The sequence below is a fragment of the Triticum urartu genome, chromosome 6A (assembly GCF_056163025.1).
Source record: "Triticum urartu cultivar PI428250 chromosome 6A, HENAU_Tu73, whole genome shotgun sequence".
Lineage (NCBI taxonomy): Eukaryota > Viridiplantae > Streptophyta > Magnoliopsida > Poales > Poaceae > Triticum > Triticum urartu.
In genome coordinates, this window is record NC_141878.1 from 237,741,224 (window position 1) to 237,762,377 (window position 21,154).

The window sequence follows — 21,154 nt, forward strand, 5'->3', positions numbered from 1 at the left end:
CTTCTCTTCTCGCTCTCATTTGCGTAAGTTAGCCACCATATATGCTAGTGCTTGCTGCAATTCCACCTCATTACCTTTTCCTACACATAAGCTTAAATAGTCTTGATCGCGAGAGTGTGAGATTGCTGAGTCCTCGTGACTCACAGATTACTTTCAAAACTAGTTGCAGGTGCCGTTGATACCAGTGCAGATGACGCAGCTGAGCTCAAGTGGGAGCTCGATGAAGATCTTGTTCGTTGTGTTGTTTCGTTTCCAGTTGATCAGTAGTGGAGCCCAGTCGGAGCGATCGGGGATCTAGCATTAGGGGTTGTCTTTCTTTATTTGGTTCCGTAGTCGGATCTTGATTGTATTCTGACTGATGTAATGCTATACTCATGTATTGTGTGAAGTGGCGATTGTAAGCCAACTCTTTATTCCTTTTTTATTCAGTACATGAGATGTGTAAAGATTATCCCTCTTGCGACATGCCTACTATGCGGTTATGCCTCTAAGTCGTGCTCTGACACGTGGGAGATATAGTCGCATCGTATGTGTTGCACCCAGCATCCTGCCTCGGCTGGGGCCCTTGGTCTCCCATCATGGAGTTGTTGGCACTTGGTAGAGACCCATGGGAGTCGGGATGGTTTTTTGTCACGTCATCCCTACGAGCGAGCCCCACTCATCAGTTCGGCGGTCAAAAAAGGTTCAAATGAGAATTAGTGCGATTTGTTACAACTCGACTCAAAACATATACTGATGTGCAAAAAAGAAAGATTTTTCTAAATACAATACAAACGCAACCGCTCATGTATACGCACATACACTCACCTCTATGAACGCATACACGCACACCCCTATCCTTATAGACTGAGCCGACATATCATTTTGAAATTGATGAAGTTATCATAGGCGCCTTATAGTCGACGAAAACGTATCCTCGTATTGAACGTGCATCGCCGAAAATTCCTTAAATACAACCGGAAAAATGCTAACACGAGGGCTTGAACCGTGGTGGACTGAGAATAACGAAAGTTGATACTCTGTACAAATTAAGTCGTGGAAATCACGTATGGCCGATTATATACAGCTGTAAACTAAATACACAGCTGTAATCAGCCTTTTGTCGTCACTCTCGCGGCGGAGGGGGGCCACGCTGCTCGCCTTGTCTTCTTCTTTTCCGGTGGCAGCCGGGGCAGTGAACGAGGGGCAGCTCTTGGCTCCTATTTGAGGCGGCTTCGCTCGGTTCTGATCTACCGCACCGCACCACCACACCACACCAGGGGGCTGCCGCTTCTTGGGCTTCTCCATCTCCTCTCCTTGGTTGGTTCTCTACTAGAGAGGTAGGCGAGATTTTTCATCTAAATAATCCCAGCTGGTGGTGGCTGGTTCGTTTATCTTGGGCTGGGTTTCTGCGCGCAGGCGCAGCTGCAGGGATCCTTGGTGGAGAGGAGGGAAGAAGATGTCGGGTGCTGCACTGGTCGCGATTGCGGCTTCCATCGGCAATCTGCTGCAGGGGTGGGACAATGCCACCATCGCTGGTAAGTAGCCCAGATTTGTTTTACTACCTTGTTAGATCACTCCGGTGAATTTGGGGTTCTTGGTTTGGGAGCTTCCTTTATAAGTAGTTTAGACCAGATGCTGTTCAGTACTACTACTACTAGTCTTTTTTGGAACAAAAGACGGGTGATTTATTTCCCTTGAGCAAACTGATGACTTGTTTTTCCTTGGACCCTAAAAGCAACACCGTACCAACCAATTGTCAAGACAAGTTTGGATTGTGAACATTTCCTTGATTATCTCTCATCTGTAAACTTGCTATCCTTTACTTTTACTCGAGGCACAGATTAACAGAGCAAGCTTTTCGTCTTCAGGTGCTGTCCTGTACATCAAGAAGGAATTCCAGCTCGAAAATAATCCGACTGTGGAGGGGCTCATCGTGGCCATGTCGCTCATCGGTGCAACCATCATCACCACATTCTCCGGGCCAGTATCAGACTGGGTTGGCCGGCGCCCTATGCTCATTCTCTCTTCGCTTCTCTACTTCCTCAGCGGCCTAATTATGCTATGGTCACCCAATGTCTATGTGCTGCTCCTGGCACGCCTTGTCGATGGCTTTGGTATCGGCTTGGCTGTCACGCTGGTGCCTTTGTACATCTCAGAGACGGCTCCTTCGGAGATTAGGGGACGGCTCAACACGCTTCCACAGTTCAGTGGGTCAGGAGGGATGTTCTTGTCATACTGCATGGTGTTCGGGATGTCACTCTTGCCATCACCTGATTGGAGAATTATGCTGGGGGTTCTCTCAGTTCCGTCATTGTTTTTCTTCATCTTGACGGTATTTTACCTGCCAGAATCTCCGAGATGGCTTGTCAGCAAGGGCCGAATGGCAGAGGCAAAGAAGGTGCTGCAAAGATTACGGGGAAGGGAGGATGTCTCAGGTCTGTTTTTTTCACTCAAAACTCCATATTCATTTCACCTGGATTGCTTTTTTTTGGAAAAGGGGGACATCCCCGGCCTCTGCATCGGAGAGATGCATACGGCCACAATTTCACCTGGATTGCTACAGAACCCTTCTTTAAATTCATCCCTGATAGTGGATTGCAATTAGTTGCCTAAGTGATATGCACTAGTGTTAACTGTTATATTTGGGTTGCACAATTTTTTTAACAAAAAATCATTATTTAATTTGTACAGACTGTATAACAGATCATAAATGACCAAAGAGTAAGAAATTATGTTGAGTCTTGTTAACATTAAATTCATGTTGGTACTTTGCACAGCACAGAATGTCGAAGTAGTAGTAGTAACCTCAGTGGAGGCTTTTTTTGCTCTTTAATAAATGACCTTGTTGACAAAGCTCAGATGGACTGTGGCTATATTGGTTGGTAAATGGACACAAGTATGCAACTTAAGTTAAGAACTTGCATAAGCTGCTCCTTTCAGTAAGGTATTCAAGTCAATTATGATATGTTTCTAAAGATATAATGTTTTGGTATTCCTCAAAAATGATTTCACAATTCGGGTTTCAATATAGTATGTTGGAATCTAAGTGTTGGTAAATTTCAGTTGGTGGTTTACGAATAACTATGAGTAAAGTTACAGTTATCATTCCAAATCAAATTTGTGCAGGAGAAATGGCCCTTCTTGTTGAAGGTTTGGAGGTTGGAGGAGACACCTCCATTGAGGAGTACATAATAGGACCAGCTAATGACCCAGCTGACGATCATGTTGTTGATGGCGATAATGACCAAATAACACTATATGGGCCTGAAGAGGGCCAATCATGGATTGCTCGACCTTCCAAGGGACCCAGCATGCTTGGAAGTGTGCTTTCTCTTGCATCTCGTCATGGCAGCATGGTGAACCAGAGTGTGCCCCTTATGGATCCTCTAGTCACGCTTTTCGGAAGTGTTCATGAGAACATGCCTCAAGTTGGAGGAAGCATGCGGAGCACATTGTTTCCTAACTTTGGCAGCATGCTCAGTGTGGCAGATCAGCACCCAAAAACTGAGCACTGGGATGAGGAGAACGTTCATAGGGACGATGAAGAATATGCATCTGATGCTGGAGGTGACTACGAAGATAATGTCCATAGCCCGCTGCTGTCACGACAGACCACAAACACGGATGGGAAGGACCATGGTCACCATGGAAGCACTTTGGGCATGAGAAGGAGAAGTCTCTTGGAAGAGGGTGGGGAGGCAGTCAGCAGCACTGGTATTGGTGGGGGGTGGCAACTCGCATGGAAATGGTCGGAGCGACAAGGCGAGGATGGCAAGAAGGAAGGAGGCTTCAAAAGAATCTACTTGCACCAAGAGGGGGTGGCCGACTCAAGAAGGGGCTCTGTTGTTTCACTTCCTGGTGGGGGTGATGCCACGCAAGGGGGCAGTGGGTTTATACATGCTGCTGCTTTGGTAAGCCACTCGGCTCTTTACTCCAAGGATCTTATGGAAGAGCGTATGGCAGCCGGTCCAGCCATGATTCATCCATTGGAGGCAGCTCCCAAAGGTTCAATCTGGAAAGATCTGTTTGAACCTGGTGTGAGGCGTGCATTGTTCGTCGGCGTTGGAATTCAGATGCTTCAGCAGGTAGAGATTATGCTGCTGATTTCTTTAATTACTGTATGTATGCCAGATATGAACAAACATATAGTCTGAAACTGGCCAACAAGTACTAAGTCGATTTTCCTTGTGCAGTTTGCTGGAATAAATGGAGTTCTCTACTATACTCCTCAAATTCTGGAGCAAGCTGGTGTGGCGGTTCTTCTTTCCAATCTTGGCCTCAGTTCAGCATCAGCATCCATCTTGATCAGTTCTCTCACCACCTTACTCATGCTCCCAAGCATTGGTGTAGCCATGAGACTTATGGATATATCTGGAAGAAGGTAACTAACTGGTTTGCTTTGGAATCTCAATTCTCAGTATTATCACTTTTTCCGATCAAACAAGGCCTTATTATTATTTTTCCTTTCTGCAGGTTTCTGCTACTGGGCACAATTCCCATCTTGATAGCATCCCTAATTGTTTTGGTTGTGTCCAATGTTATCAACTTGAGTACGGTGCCCCACGCTGTGCTCTCCACAGTTAGCGTCATTGTCTACTTCTGCTGCTTTGTCATGGGCTTTGGCCCGATCCCCAACATTCTATGTGCAGAGATTTTCCCCACCAGAGTCCGTGGTGTCTGCATCGCTATTTGCGCCCTCACATTCTGGATTTGTGACATTATTGTTACCTACAGCCTGCCTGTGATGCTGAATGCTATTGGTCTAGCGGGTGTCTTTGGTATATATGCAGTCGTTTGCTGCATTGCCTTTGTGTTCGTCTACCTAAAGGTCCCAGAGACAAAGGGCATGCCCCTTGAGGTCATCACCGAGTTCTTTGCGGTTGGGGCGAAGCAAGCGCAGGCCACCATTGCCTGATTCATCATGGAGCTTTGTTTTCAGTTTGCACACTGCGGTCTGCGCTGAAAATTGCAAATTGGACGGGTCCTCGTGAGGAACGGAAAAACTTTTGAGTTGTAAATGAGATAGCTACCCAAAGAGCTCATCACGAGGAACGGGAAGCTGTAAAACTAGGAGGATTTCATGCCCCCATTTCATCGTCTATTATTGCTTATTAGTACTGTACTGTAATCGTCATTAGTTGCTGTAGGGTTGTTCAACTTGCTAATCTGATTCTGAACTACCATGCTGATGTCCGAAATAAAGAAAAAGCATGTTTTTTTTGTGTCAACTTGCAAGCTTTCTTTTAAACATTGTGCAATGTATTGTAAATTTCTTTATCAACTTCCCTCGATTCAGAGAGAAGCACTTGTTTGTAAGTCATGAAAGATTTTTCTCGACACATTTGCTGCATGGAGCTTAGTGGTAGAAAAATTAAATATAATACTCCCTCCATTTCTAAACATAAGTCTTTTTAGAGATTTCAATGCGAACTAGATACAGATGCATATATACGGATTTTGGAGCGAGATTCACACATTTTGCTCCGTATGTAGTCCATATTGAAATCTCTAAAATGACTTATATTTAGGGACGGAGTACTGAAGTTGCAAATAATTTCTCTGGTATAAAACTGACACTTCTAATTTAGAAAATTACATGATATCTTATTATATTGGCGACTTCGTGACACTCCAAACAACATTTGCAATATGACGATTGAATTGCGTGCGTTTTTACTCTGTCGTAACTGAGGACTGAACTGTTCACTACCATGGAAGTACCTCTTCCTGTAAGTTTATTTATTAGTACTGTACATAGTTCATTGCATCAGTAGAATCAAGTCAACACAGTCTCCTACCATATGGTGAACTATTTTGTATTGAAGATAAAAAAAACACAGGCTTCCTACCACATGGTAAAACTACTGAGAAACTCCGGTCATGTTCTTCACAGTGCAACGTTGCAGCAACTAAATTAAGTGCATCAAGTCAGTCAATATCATTGGATCCTTCGAAAGAGAAAAAGAAAGGCAACATCTTGAAAAACAACAAAGAATGAGAAAAGGTTTCTGGTCTATCTACTATACTGAACCCCAAATCCTTGTAGTTGATGAAATTATGCGCAAATCTAAGAGCACAACTGAAACATAAGAGAGCGCCAGATCATAGGAAAACATCACCGGCTGATTTCAGAATTCAGACCCTATGAGAAAAATACACCTAGGCTATACCTAATTTAGGCAATAACAGATTCGAAGCCTTCACTGAATTGCACCTAGGCTACATATTCATGTGCTTTAACAACTACTTGGAAGTTGTTTAGAGCGTACTGAAATAGTAAAAAGGATAAGTGAATCAAGCACAAGAGAGGAGAGATTCACAACACCTAAATTTTCTCCCTGCCTAATTTCCAACTCAATGGGCATAATTACAACAAGCTAGACTGTACACTCTAGAGCTTCCAATAGATATTTAAGGCAAGTGGAAAATGGTTTAGCCAAAATGGCACAGTAAGAAACTTGATCTATGGTCCTCGTTTTGCACTACTAGTAGCTCTTGCTGGTGGAATTCCTTGGGTGCTTGTATTTCTTCGTGCCCCTGTTGGCACTGCAACAAGAATAAGAAAAAATATGTAGACATGTTGAGAGTGGATATAATCCAGGTATTTGAATGTTAATAATCAATACTCTAGTAACTATATTCCTTGCGAGATTTCTACAAGAGTCACTTTTTTGTTAGATACAGTACCAGGAGTTACACTGAGTTTGTATTAGATTAGATTCGTTATCAGTTCATCAATGCAAATATCCTTTTACTCTGGACCGTAGTCAAAACATTGATTCCATGCCAATGCATATCCAGCTAAATCCCGTTGTAATTACATGTTCAAGACACACTGTACATGTATGTTACCGAGATTAGGAGTGAACTATATGAACTAACTGTATGGATAAAACTGTCAAACTCAGTTATGTTTCTCCCAAGCATTATTTTGTCAACCTTGGCATATTCAGAAAATTTCAAAAATCCAAGTGCAAAATAAAGAGGCATCTTACCTGAGGGTTTAGGAACAGCAGGATCCCTTGGTTTAGGCCGCAAGCCTGATGCTTTTCCGACTGTCAACTTCTGAACTCGAGATACCGTCTTTGTCCTACACGAAGGGAAAAAGGTGCAAGTCACAGACAACGGCCACAACCATGACAAAAGTTCCACTTCATGGAAATTCTGTATAAATTGAATTGTCAAATAAATGAAACTATTAAATGTCAGACTAATGAGAACTGGAAATACGCACAACCGCTCTTTCGCAGCGCTAGACGCTTTCTCTTGCCCTTGGTCTACCACACTGCTTACAGAACTGTCAGTTTCCGCACCGGTGGAATTACCCCCATCAGATGCATCACTTAACCTTCCATCAGATTCAACATCACCAAGACCAGAAACCTCAGGTTCAATGGAGAGCATGGACCCAGCTTCAGATTGCCTGTCACTAGTGTCAGAGAAGTTGTCAAGATCAGAAGCTGCTCCACCACCAACACTTGAGACCTTTCCTAGTGATGTTATGCCAGGAGAAGATGATGAATGCTTCAATATGTGATCAGCTTGTCTGTTGGACTTCAATTTGGAGGTGCTAGTATTCAGTAGCTGCAGCTGTTCGATTTCGTCGTCCTTCTTTGAGATAGTATCTTTTAGCATCGAAAACTGCAAGTCGACACATTAGATGTCAACAACTGTAACTGTATTTCATTATGAGAGAAAATCTTGTGCCACATGACATACTGTTTTGAATTTTGACACCCTAGTATGATATCCTTAATTTATTTGCGCACCTCAATATCAAGATCATTAGCTAGTTACGCTAGTATGTTGCAATATCACTGCATTTGTCGCTTATTATTAGTCCTTAAGGTCCTTGCAATATCACTGCACCCCAATAATGTTTTGTGTTGAGAGAGTATGTTACCTGATCCATCAATTCTCTGACATCTTTGACTTCTTTTCCCTCCTTATTGGTCCTTGCAACACCTAGTTCCACCCCAGACACTCGTTCCGCAAATTTAAGAGTACTTAAGGTCTCTATATAAGACGAAACGTCTGGATTGACCTGCACAAACATTAGTGTCTTTGCATGCCCACCTGCATATGAAATTTTCCCATGTCATGAACCTCTCTATACAACACATAATTATGTGACTAAAATTAGTTCTTTGGTGAAAAAGAATACCCAGAGAAGTTTGCAAGACTTGTGTAAGCTTGCTATTTCTGTATGGTACATGCGCATTCTTCTGTGATAAGGAAAATATAACATCCCCAAGAGCAGCCAGAGATTTGTTGATGTGCTGTGCTTCTTTGAGCCTGTCTCCTGTAACCGCAGAGCGGTCCACCCTCTCACTTCCAGCAAGATCCACAAGGTGTAGAGCGCCACGTGAAGTGTTCCCAGTTTTTAGATCCTGGCCTCGGACATGAATTGTCACAACACTGCAGAAGATTACCCACTAATAAGGAGCTTTATTCCTGCAGAAAAAGAGAACTGGCAAAATTAACCTACCTGTGAGATCTGCTGCTTCTCTCGTTCAAAGCTGTTGCACTCATCGCTCTATTGCCGTGCCCAGTTTGCATTAGATCAATAACATGAGAAGTTGAGTTGACAGGACATATAGTTGCGTCAGGAACAGAAATTCCGTTTGGCTGCATGGTATTCTGAATCCCTATCATGTGCAAGTTAAGGAAAAAAAAGGGGGAGGGGGGGAGGGGGGATGTTTCAGTCTGCAAAAGGCAATTCATTGAATTACAAGCAAGACTATGACAGTAGAAATCTCATGAATACTGTGTACGGGCAATTGGTGTACCCAACCAAAGTTACAACTTTTTGGGCCTCTTTGGTGGTGACTAATTTTGCCGCAGTTTGCCACACCTGCCTTAGGTGCTCAAATTCTTAGCCATACTTTGGCTTGCCTAAGGGAATCTTGCCATACTTTTTGTGTGTATGACATGTGGGGATTGTTTCTCACAAGAAGAATCTTGCCTTAGGTGTGGCTAGAACAAAACACCCACCTAACTTGGTCCTGCCTAACTTGAGGTGTGGCAAAGTGTGGCAAGGTGTGTCTAGGAACCAAAAACAGCCCCTTTATTTCCAGACACTTTCATGCTAATAATAGATGAATTCAGAATGCATAAAACCATGACTAATGTTGCGTATTCGAGAAAAATGACTAAGTTTTGTTAGAACTTGCAGAAAACACACACGGACTACTATGCCCAACTAAAAGTTGCAGAATTACAAAATAGACCTATTTCAACTAATTTCGTTATAACAATATTACCACATAAAACAATGGCTAACATAGAACATGCAGAAAACACACGCAAACTACTATCCAGTGAAGCCAGTTTAGACAAACAAAAGGATATTTCTTCTGTGCACCACCACCACCAAGGAGATCACGGATTTGCTCATTGTAGATCTCAATCATTTGAACAGTAAGTTCATATGTGATCATGTCTCGCCGAGCATGGGAGATATTGAAAAGGTCATTTAGTGCTCTATAGTTAACGCCCCATTCTTTCTCAGTTGCCTTTTCAGGCCCCATCTAAGAAATCAATTGAAACAAGATATTGTAAGCACATCATCGACTATTAAAACATATACTATTAGTTCTTCCATGCAAACAGAAATAAAAAGCTAAAAGTTCATGTTCTGAAAGCTTCATACCATAGTGTATGTTTTCCCTGATCCAGTTTGACCATATGCGAAAATGCAAACATTGTAGCCATCAAGAACTGATCTAATTAGTGGCTGAATATCCTTGAAGACCATATCTATTAAGGAAAATTAGGATATAAGAAAACCAATTTATGACGTACACTATATTAGTGCATTGTTACATCATAAATAGAAACTCGAGAGAAGGTAAATTGCATAGATCTCACTGTTATAAGTACCTTGTGTAGTGGTAGGCCCAAATACTTTGTTGAATGTGAAATTCTTGCCCCCTTCCTTTTGTTTTGTAGGGTTCGTTAAAATGAGTTCACCATTGTCGCCAATATATTCAACTGAATTGGAGCCCTCATCCTCCCCAGGTTGAAAAGGTCTAATCCGACAGTAAACTCTGATGTTTCCTGCTTCGTAATACTATGTTAACCTAATATTTTTAGCTGTACTACCTAAGTAAATATAATAGCCAAACAAAATGAACTAATGATTGTAGTACAAAACTGGCACCTTTTAGTTCCTGGATCTCATTGAACAATTTTCTGTTTTCTTCAAGAGCTGCATGATATTTTTCTGCAGCATTTGTTACCGCCTTAAGGTTTTCTCCTACAAAAAATGCAATAATGTTAATTGTGATCTATTGATGAAATTATGTAAATACAAGAGATAACTACTCGCAGGGTTCATTCTTACCAAGGCCAGCTAGTTCTTCAAGCCATCTTTTTTGACAATTTAGGATTTCATGCCTAACTGAAACAGAACATAGCCTCAAATCCTGATAAAACAAAACACTATTCACATAACTGAAAATTTAGGAACTCCCAATGGAAACCGAGAAAAGGAATTGATTTGACTAATACCTGAACGTTTTGTACTTGCAAACCCACAAATTGGTTGACCACTATTCCTTTCTGCTCCCAGAACTGGATTCGAGATTTAGATACTTCTTCAAGTTCCCTTTTTCTCTTGATAGAATCTTCTAACATGAGCTCTACTTCTTTTATCCTATGTTCCAACTCCTCCTTTACCTGGGAAGCTCTGGTCTCTAACTGCTGACTATGTGTCTCATGCAATCTTTTTGTTGCTTCAAGCTCTTGCCTGAGTTGCAGAATTACGCTGGCATTGTCTTCCTTATCTGCAAGAAGCCTAACTACATCCCCCTCCTTAGATTCTAAGAGCTTGCAGGCTTCTTCATATGACGATCTTAATGCTTCCATTTCCAGCTTAACTTTCGCAATTATACTGTTACCATCCTCCTTTTCCTTCATCAACCTAAGAATGTCCTCATTCTCCTTTGTTAAGCTGTCCTGTTTGAGTTGCAAAATCATACTGGCATTGTCTTCCTTGTCTGCAAGAAGCTTAATTATATCTTCCTTCTTAGATTCTAACAACTTGCAGTTCTCCTCGTGCAATGATTTTAATGCTTCTAAGTCCAGCTTAAGTTTCATAATTGTATTGTTATAATCTTCATTTTCCTTCATCAACCTAATTATGTCGCTCTTCTCCTTAGTTGATGTATCTGTGTCTTCATCAGTTGATTGCTTAATGTTTCTAACTGTGCCTTTTTTCAGGTCAGCCTTATTATCTTCCTTCTCCTTCATCAATCGAATTGTATCTTCCTTCTCCTTCAGCAACCTAATCATCTCTTCCTTCTCCTCTGTCAACCTAACCACAATAGTGTTCTTCTCTGAAATCAATCTATCATTACCATCATCTGTTGTTTGTTTTTTGTCCTTAATACTACCGTTTTCTGAATTAACCATATCTTCTTTCTGTATTGACCTAACCACATCGTCATTCTCCTTCATCAGCCTAATTATATCTTCCTTCTCCTTCAACAACCTAACCATCTCTTCCTTCTCCTTTGTGAATCTAAATATAGTATCATCCTTCTCCTTAAGTAACCTATCATTTCCTTCATCGATTATTCTTTGTCTTTCTTCAACCATGACCTTTTTTAAATCAACCATATCTTCCTTTGCCATCAACAGACTAACCATATCTTCCTTCTCCTTCAACGACCTAACCATTTCTTGCTTCTCCTTTTTCAATGTCACTATAGTATCATCCTTCTCCTTAAGTAACCTGTATCTTTCCTCATCCACTATTTGCTGTGTTTCTTCCACCTTGCCCTTTTTCAAGTCGACTATATCGTCCTTTTCCTTCAACAACCTAACCATATCTTCCTTCTCCTTCAACAACCTAACCATATCTTCCTTCTCCTTCAGCAACGTAACCATATCTTCCTTCTCCTTCATCAATCTAGCCACTTCTTCCTGGCATTTCATCAACATAGCCATATCTTCCTCTGGTAGTTGTCCTTTGTCTTTGAGCTTATCTTTCTCCATCTGCATGACAAGAGTGGGCTTTCATAAAGAAACAGATCAACTTTCTCCATTGAGCTAAAGCTATGGCCACTCAAGTACATGAATTGTCATTATTTACAGAGTGGACAAGAAAGTAAGTCAACCTTGCTGTTATTTTAAGCTATATGAAATAAACAAATGGGGTTCTGCTCAGTCACACTATTTTACAATTTACTGGAGATGAGAAGAGCTTGAAACTCATTGAGAAGAATTAAGCAATTTACTTGCAGTGCACAAAATTTCTGGTAAAAACAATTCGGAGATAGATGGCTCAAAGAAGGTGCTAGAATTTACATGTGTTTGCCCGCTTTGCCCACCTGCTAGTGCTTCCAGCACTCTTATCCTTGACTGATACTTCTCTTCGCGAGCTTTAATCAGGTTATTTTGCTGCAGACAAGAAAGAGATCACAATGGACTATTCAATACAAAAATAAACATGAATAACTATTTATCTTACATTTCTTATATGCCCAGCTTGAGAAGACATACGCCGTTCAATTTCAACTATGACCTTCCTCAGCAAGCAAGCGATGCGCTAGAATGAAATATTTCCATCCATTTTACGCAAGGAAAGATGTTAACACGTGTAGAAACAAAATCTCCTAAATATGGAAGAACAAACTAACTTTATTGCTTTTTTATTAGAAGCCTACATAAGGTATCTGTCCGTTCTTCCTGTCGATGCTCTCATCAACGATGCTGTTCACGACACCCAGAAGTGACTGAGTGGGTGCATTCTGCAAAATAGGTTGGCTCGTCAAACACAAGAACAAGTTGGCACCGGAAAATAACATACTAGTACGTTTTCTTTTTCATTTTAAATTTCCACGAGAATTGATTGATTATCTTGATGGTTTCAAGTGCAGTATGCAGCATTGTACTTACATCCAAGCTGGAGGATTTCATCAAGTCTGAAATCTTACAACCAGGAAGATCAGCAAATCCCCCTTGTTTCATCTGAAGTACCCCTGACGGAGAATACAGATCGGCCCCTAATGAAGGGGTGGATGGTTCTGCATAGAAAGATGACAAAAGATGATGTTTCAACTCGCAATCAAGTTATTCCCAAGCTTATTAACTTGGACTGGTGAATACTATCGCAAATTCTCAATATCAGTGCAATTGTGCAAACTCCCTAATGGAGAATACTGTCATTCTTGATATTTCTCGAGAGTACAAAAAGAATAAAAATAAAATCTTGATATCAGTGCAAGTAGAATAGCAGGACCTGACATAATTGGACTGGTGAGCACTCTTTGCAGCTTGGCAACCATATACTTTCTGCTTCCCTCGCTATCGCTTCTGGTGAGGAAAGTAACGTTCCGTTCTTCGCCGATGCGTGATCCAAACCGATCCTTGAGGGCAAGAATGCAGGTCACAACAGCTGTCATTTGACCCTGGATGGATGCAATGTCAACCAAGGATAAGAAGAGAGAAGAGAGAATTAATACTACTCCCTCTGTTCATTTTTGTAAGTTGTTTAAGACAGCTGAAATTGAACTGTTTTAGGTGTTGTCTTAAATGTCTAAAAGGTTTTACAAAAGTGAACGGAGGAAGTAACAGGGATACTGCAACCGAACCAACCCTCTCGAGGTCGAAGGCGCTGAAGGTAGGCACGCCCATCCGCTCGACGGCAGCGCGGAACCTGCCGACATTGTCCGTGGAGACGTCGTCCAGCAAGGCGCCGGGGCAAATTTTCCTCAGGAGTGCGCAGAGCAGCCTGCCGCCGGAGAGCGCGGCGTGCAGTTCGTTGTCGGAGGCGTCGGACGGTGGCGGCAGAGGCACGTCGGGGAATATCACGCGAAGCCAACCGACGGCATCCGCCCGCCGCCTCGCTGTGGCTAACCATCCCAAGAATCAATCAGTCAGTCAGTCAGTTAGTCGATGGACCCTGCAAGAAGAGAGAAGAACCAACAAGGGTGGGTGTTTACCTGGGTCTGGCGCGGCATTGGGGGCGCGGAGGGACATGGAAAGCGAGGTGAAACGGGGCGACGGAGACGGGCATGCGGTGGGTATAAGCCGCCTAGCATCGAGGGGACGCCGAGGAGAGGAAGGTGAGGACGGGAGGGAATGGAGCGCGCGAGATTCATGGAGGCGGTAGCCACGCGGGCCTCGTGCTATTTTTAGGTGGCGGGGAGAGAGAGAGACGCGCGACGAGAGGAAGAAGACGAGGACGACGACGAGTCTTGGCTCTGCTCGACTTGGCCGGGGCCAGAATTAAAGACAGGGCGCAGTCTAGCCCATGAGACTATCCAAGGCTGGTCATAGTGTGCACTTCAAGAAAATGTTGCTTATATGGCATGAAGTTAATGAAATATGGTAACATAATATGTTATTGTAACATAGTGTTTTCCAAGACAAGATGAGCCTACAAACTAATAAATGAAGCTATCTATGACACTACTATTATGTTACTTTGTATTATGAAGATAATAACTTAGACTAGTATCATATGCATGACACTAGCATAAGTTACTCCCCACTATGACCAGCCTAACATAAGTAGTAACATCACACATATCTAAATAAAATAGATGATGTGACAATCAATAAATGAAGAAAGAGAGGCATGTGGTAAAATAGCTAGTTACTAGTAGTACTAGTTGACCCGTTGCACCAAATGGCGCAGAGACCTGCTGAATACATGTTGTCGATAAAAGTAGTTTCATGCTGCAAGAACCTTCAACTAAAGTCATGTTCGCAAGAAAAATAATTTCCTTTACTAAGGACAGGCCATATATATACAGTCGGTTTAGTTGTGGTCTGCTAAATCCATATGCGCCTTGAAAAAAAACATGGTTTAATTTGCAAAGCCTCACGTGTTTCAAGTATGAATAAGAACTACAAACTCTTTTTGTGAGATTCAAACACATTTCCGGAGTTTTTATTTCTTAGTACATGTTGTCTAAACTGACATTTGCCCAGAGAGAGAGAAGCATACCCCTCTCTCATTATGATTATTATTAAAAGATATTAAATTTGAAATAAACAATTTCATTTACTTGAAGTACTTAAGAAAGAGAACTTAGACATACTTTTACGCAATGCTCATTTAACCTGTGAAGGACTACGCAATGCTCATTTAATCTGTGAAGGACAAAAATATTCCATCGTCTTTGAATGATGAACTAAACTAAATAAGAAATATATGCAGTAAATTCATTCAAAGTAGAAAAGGGATCTTACATCAAATAAGGCATTACAACAAACATGGTGTTATCTTAGTAAAAGAAATTACATCATTAGAAGAGAAAAGGGAAGAAAGCCAAACATGAGATTGAGATTAATACATCTAGGAGAAGGTCGTAGACATCACTGTGATCAGTTTGCGGCCTGGGGAGCAAGGATCCATGGTTTTTATATGCCTTGTCCGGCTGCTGGAGTAGATGACATGGAAACGTCGTCTCTACCATCTCGATGGCTTAGACCCAGGGAGCCAGATGTTCATCTCGGCCCTCCCCAGCTTCCATCAATGGATTTTTATAGTCAGGAGGAGAGACCTCGTCTCGAGAAGCCGCGGGAGGAGGGGCTCAACCAGATGCGCCATTAGAGACCCACTAAAACCATGTTGTCAATGAAAATAGTTTCATTTTGCAAGGACCAGCGTCAAATGGCGCATAGACCCATTGAATCCATGTTCACATTGAAAAAATAAAATGTTTTAGTTGATTTAGTTGTGGGCAAACACATACGATAACAAGTTTAACCCCTTCAATAAAATAAAATAAAAATGTAGGCTTGTTGTCTACAATGAGATATACCACATTTTAATTTGGTGGTATAAAATCGCACTTAAGACCATGTCACATTGAAAAAATGCATATTTTCAAGTAATCTCTTGTACTTCCGTTACTTTGAAAATGACCTAAGGCTCAACCCACACATCATTAGTTAAGCTCATCGAGACTGAATTCCTTGATTGACCATTAATACATCAACTCCATACTTCTGCTTCTGTTCTTTCAACATGGACTCTTTACATGTTGTACACACTGTTGGCGCTTTCCAAAGAAGCTAGCATGTGAAAAGTAGCAGCACCAGTACAGTAGAAAAGGCCATCTAGTTACTGAACTGGCCGTGCATGTACACAAGACAGAAACACTGAATCTTCAACGCCATAGACGGCCCAAACGTTTCCTCTTCTTTCTGCTTCTAATGTGCCCTGATCGATCACTCTATCAAGATAGATATTGCACCCGAGAACTACTGCCACAACCTCATCCATCCATGAGATCTATCGAGCATTTTCTCCAACAAATTAAGCAAAGTTTACCCAGAATCAACCCGTATCTCTCTCCCCTCTCCTGCAACTCACACAACAATAAGTATAACAATCAGTATATATGGACAGAGCTGCATGAGGGCACATCAAGAAACAACAGAAAAACATATCAATTGGGATGCCTGTTCAGTATACACACCTTCGCAAACATTATCTTCTCCTTTACATATTTGATTTCTAGCACATAATAAGCATCATCTCCATATTTCAAAGTCGTGGTTGTTAATTTTGCATCATGTGTGATAATCTGGATTAAAAAAAAGCTCTGAATCCTTTCCTGATAATCTTAGTGTTATCATAGTCTTCCCTGCCAAAGAATAATTGTTGAAAACAAGAAATATAAGAGGTTTTACATGCTAATGATAATATGCTGCAGAAACACAAAAAACGAAAAAATAACCAGAGATGAGATGAACCAAAAAAATTGAGCTTATAGTACAAATACCAACTACAAACGCCTTGTCCCGGCTTATAAGGAAATTATTTCGTCAAGCGTATAGTTAAAAAACCAAATACTCTGTAGAAGCATATAGATAGAAATGCTCAATGGCAATGGGCATATCTGCAGCGTTGCCACAACCTGGAACATAGATTGGGACAGTCTTTAAGGCAAAGCAAATATTTGACTAATCAACACAGAAACTCTGCACATTCCACTTTTCTGGAGTAAACATGGTGATGGCACACGACCGCGAGGCAACAAATTGAAAATTTAACATCTCTATGTGATTTGAGACGGTTCAAACAGAACCTACATATGTTATACGCCCTCCGTTCCTAAATATAAGTCTTTCTAGAGATTTCACCAAGTGACTACATACGGAGCAAAATGAGCGAATCTACAATCTAAAATATGTCTACATACATCCGTATGTTGTATTCCATTTGAAATGTCTAAAAGGACTTATATTTTGGAACGGAGGGAGTACATAGGTAGCCATATGGAGCTGTAAACCAAGACAAAGGCCACCCTAGGCAGAACTTCAAATAGAAGGCACCTCAGGATGCGTGTAGTCAAATTAGTCTAGCTTAAAAACTAAATAGTAAATAAGGTACCATTTGTTTTTCCATGAAAAATAGGCATGCCATATTAGATTTTTGAAATCCTTCACTTGAAAACGCCGTATTCAACTGCCCATATTATTGATGTATAAACAGTCAGCTGCAGTCAGTCAAGTGTTTTTAAGAGAATATGCAAACAGCAAGAAACCAAAGCAGACCCCCACTTCTTAAAAAGAGCTCCAATAAACTTAAATTGCCATCCTATTAATTAATCTATACAGATGAGAAACTTATTCACGGGTTTGTCCTCCAGAAAACAGCTTTAACTCTCACAAAAAATAGTTTGACCAGTTCTAAAAAAATACATTCACATGCACGGGTTTAACTCTCAAAAAACAGCTTTACCTCTCATAAAACAGGTTTAACTCTCACAAAACTTATGCACGGGGTTATCCTCAAGAAAATTTCCATTATCACCCATCCAACATATGACTCAAGACCATAGATCACAAAACCATATGTTCACGGCATGTCCCCAACTTGCATATGAGGCCTTTCTAAATAGAAACTATATGGAAAAATAAACAGCATTCATCTAATTGGATCTTAAGTAAACACGACTGCATGTTTGCATATAATCTAATTGAATTTTAAGGAGGACGACAAAATGCATGTGTGTGGCCACGGCACCCATGTTTCCATGGTGTTCAGTGCTACCAAGAAGAAAACTAACAAAACTGGAAAGTAGCCGAACCTGGGGCTGTGAGGGAGGTTGAGCATGAAATCTTCGTCGCTGCACGCCAGAGAGCAGTGGGGTAAAGACAATGCTTATGTTTATAGAAAATGTGCACTCTTTTAAATGCATGTATAGCCCTTTTTAGGGGAATAAAGGGTACTTTTCAAATTGCCATAGGAAAGCAGTAAAAAACGGAGCAAGCTCATAAATACATTTATGGGCAGAAACATATAAACATAGATGGAACACATAAAGATAAGGAATGCATCTATCAAGTACATGGAAACCCAGATCACTGCCAAACATGAAGAAACATTAATAAACAGGTAGAGAAGTGATGTACAAAGCTTCAACTTTGTCCCATGGAGTATCCAGCTACACAGGAACGGTATTGGAATTCAGAAATTGTATGAGATGTACCATACCACCAGTGAAATGTTAGGTCACTTACATTGCTTGGATTTGTCATTCAGTAGAGATTTTTCCGCACAATATACTTATCAGCTAAGAATCTTGGAAAATGGAGATCCAATTCCATAACCTAGCAAATCATCAAACAAAATCAGGAAGGAAAATATAGGAGAAATCAAAGGATAAGTATATTGACCAAACCTAGGAATAGTGTGACTGGCGGGGACGAAAATACTACAGACATCACCAACGCCACCGTGGCAAGATCCCACCTAACAACGCCCCATTTCCTCTTACTCTATCTATTTCCCATAACTTAGAAGCATAATCAAATATTCAGGTGAAATAACAATCCCCGTCTGACCATAAGTTACAATTTAAGGAAATGGTTTTATACCAAGATTACCTAAACTAACTTTCATCACAGGGATGACAAAACAAGCCAGTACTTGCCTTACTAAATCGGTGTACTATTCTCACACTATATCCTAACTTCAGTTTCTATATGTCCTTACATGTGTCCTTCTATTGTTCAGTGGAAATGGCCAATATCATAATTCCTGAAAGCTAAAATTTATGTGCCGCAAATGTTCAGAACCAACAAACTATGTTTCCACAATACTATTGTGATTCAATAAAGCTAGTCTTGAATGTATATATATTAGGTACCTTCCATATGATAAGATCCACATAGTCTTGAAAGTGAAAATAAAATTTCTTCTTCAGATGCTGGACCCTCTGCAAATAAAAAATACTATTTCAAACAAGTCGAGACAAAACATTTTTCATTCACAACAAAGACCACACAACCAAGAAAGAAAGGGGCGTAAGCAATTAAGCATAAATTTGTTTCAACAATTCAAAAGATGCAAGATTCACTATACACAATAATGACAGGGAGTGTGAAAATTTCAGCAGTGAATGCAATAAGTTAGAGATGATTTTAAGCATCATAATTGACTTGAGCATTCAAAATATTGAGATCAATCTGGGAATAACCAATCAAGTAAGAATGCAAAGCACAGATCAAGATCTTATAGAAAATGAATGAATGGCGTGCAAGATAGCTAAGTAGGTGTGCTAATCCACCGAAATGTAGGAAGCATGGTTACATAATATATTTAGTTTGACTTAAAAGCTGCATTCTTCCTAAATCAGGATCAATCGATAACTGTACCGAAATGTAGAAAGTTATTCTTCCTAACTCTCACACAAGAAGAAATAACTCACCCACGTACATTTGCTTCACACAATCGCTGCAAATCCAAGGAACACAAACAACAGAGGAAGATATGAGGAGAGGAAGAGAATGAGCAAAAGGGGATCTGGAGATTGTAGGAGAAACCAACCACGGGGCTCGTCAGCTAGACTCGGCTTCGAGTTCGTGCCGAGGGCCAACGTCCCTGCCGCCGCCCCGTACGCCAGCCGAGCGAGCACCGATGACGAGGTCGCAAGAGTCGCGATTAGAAGAGAGGAGATGAAAGTCACACCCCCACCTTTCTTGCCCCTCTGCTCCTTGCGCCCCACATCGGCCTCTTCTCCATCCCGCAATGTGTACAATGCCTAGAGTTCGGGTCTCGCTGCTCCATTCGCCGGCCTCGCTGCTCCCCCACCTTCGGCCTCCCGGCCCTCCCCTGCTCCTCCACCCCAGCGAGAACACCCAGCCTCACCAACCCTAGGTCGTGGGTGGAGAAAAGGTGTGGGGTGAACTGGTCCTCGGCGTCGAACAGAGACGAGGGAGGAGGAATAGCAGGCGTCGGCGAGGCTCCCGTGGTGACGCGAGGAGAATGGGCGGAGGAGGCAGGACAGGCTGTGGGAATAGAGGGGAAAGAGGCAAATTTGATAAATTTGATCTCTGAACGAAATCAAATCACAAAATAAACTGCCCGTAAAACTATTTCACGCGACTGATCTTTTTGTGTGACGCCTGATACGAAGATGCCACATTATATTGTGCAACGCAGATAGGCGCTACATGTCTGGCCAGCGTTGCACTCCAGACTGCCTAAAAATTGTTAAGTCATTGTGCAGAGCCTAAGAGATAGGCGCTGCACTAGTGGTTGCACTACAAAATGAAGCAACCACTAGTGCAACGCCTAGAAGCTAGGCGCTACACTGTATAGTGTGGCGCCTAACTCTCAGGCGCTGCATACTGACTTAGTAATTTTCGGATCACACAGGTGCGACGCTGGACAGGCGTGTAGCGTCTATCTGTGAGGCGTTGCACAGTGTAGTGTGGCGCCTTCGTGTCGGGCGTCACACAAAAAGGTCAGCCGCGTGAAATAGTTTCACGGACAGTTCATTCTGTGATTTGATTTCGTTCATAGGTCAAATTTGTCAATTTTGCCATGGAAAGAGGCTAGGGTTTGTCTGGCGGCTCGTGTGGGAGTGGGACGAGTCGAGGGCAGGGCAGGGATTGGATGCGAGGCGCGTGGAGCGGATTGGCCGAAACCTTGTGCACGCGGTGATAACAAACCCAGCCAACGAGTTTCCAACGCGAGCCCACTCGTCATTGACCAGCGAAAAACGACCGCGAGGTGGAAATTGATTTTAACTGCTGTGAAGATCCAACGGCTCAGACGCGTCAGAAAGGCAGATCGGACGGCCGACAAAGCTCTAATCGGGGAAGCCTTGTGGAGGTGAGTTGGCTAGCTTCATTATAGTTTTAAATGAGTAACATCACACATATCAAGGCAAGATGAGTCTACAGCCTAATAAATGAA

At 41.8% G+C, this 21,154-nt stretch overlaps 2 protein-coding genes and 1 long non-coding RNA gene across 4 annotated transcripts; 1 reads left to right on the top strand and 2 right to left on the bottom strand.

The window, feature by feature from the left end:
- Positions 1-1,181: 1,181 nt before the first annotated feature.
- On the top strand, positions 1,182-5,210 carry LOC125512668 (monosaccharide-sensing protein 2). The gene is made up of 6 exons (XM_048677763.2): positions 1,182-1,319; positions 1,399-1,517; positions 1,851-2,417; positions 3,109-4,067; positions 4,176-4,363; positions 4,456-5,210. The coding sequence occupies exons 2-6, from the start codon at positions 1,439-1,441 to the stop codon at positions 4,895-4,897; spliced, it is 2,235 nt and encodes a 744-aa protein (XP_048533720.1). The 5' UTR covers positions 1,182-1,319; positions 1,399-1,438; the 3' UTR covers positions 4,898-5,210.
- An 859-nt stretch (positions 5,211-6,069) lies between these two features.
- On the bottom strand, positions 6,070-14,199 carry LOC125512667 (kinesin-like protein KIN-14D). Its single transcript, XM_048677761.2, has 19 exons — positions 13,932-14,199; positions 13,585-13,841; positions 13,229-13,397; positions 12,886-13,013; positions 12,654-12,737; positions 12,458-12,535; positions 12,295-12,387; positions 10,495-11,982; positions 10,328-10,409; positions 10,145-10,240; positions 9,865-10,041; positions 9,635-9,741; positions 9,334-9,512; positions 8,471-8,635; positions 8,147-8,400; positions 7,886-8,058; positions 7,217-7,623; positions 6,978-7,072; positions 6,070-6,528 (listed from the first exon to the last, which is right to left on the bottom strand). The coding sequence occupies exons 1-19, from the start codon at positions 13,966-13,968 to the stop codon at positions 6,446-6,448; spliced, it is 4,152 nt and encodes a 1,383-aa protein (XP_048533718.2). The 5' UTR covers positions 13,969-14,199; the 3' UTR covers positions 6,070-6,445.
- A 1,624-nt stretch (positions 14,200-15,823) lies between these two features.
- On the bottom strand, positions 15,824-20,252 carry LOC125512665 (uncharacterized). 2 transcript variants are annotated; one of them, XR_015608045.1, is made up of 7 exons: positions 19,781-20,252; positions 19,662-19,687; positions 19,101-19,169; positions 18,472-18,561; positions 18,039-18,077; positions 16,422-16,589; positions 15,824-16,304 (listed from the first exon to the last, which is right to left on the bottom strand). It is a non-coding gene; the product is annotated as an uncharacterized LOC125512665 (long non-coding RNA). The 2 variants fall into 2 exon arrangements; XR_007285480.2 differs by lacking the exon at positions 19,662-19,687 and having other exon boundaries at positions 15,892-16,304.
- Positions 20,253-21,154: the final 902 nt, after the last annotated feature.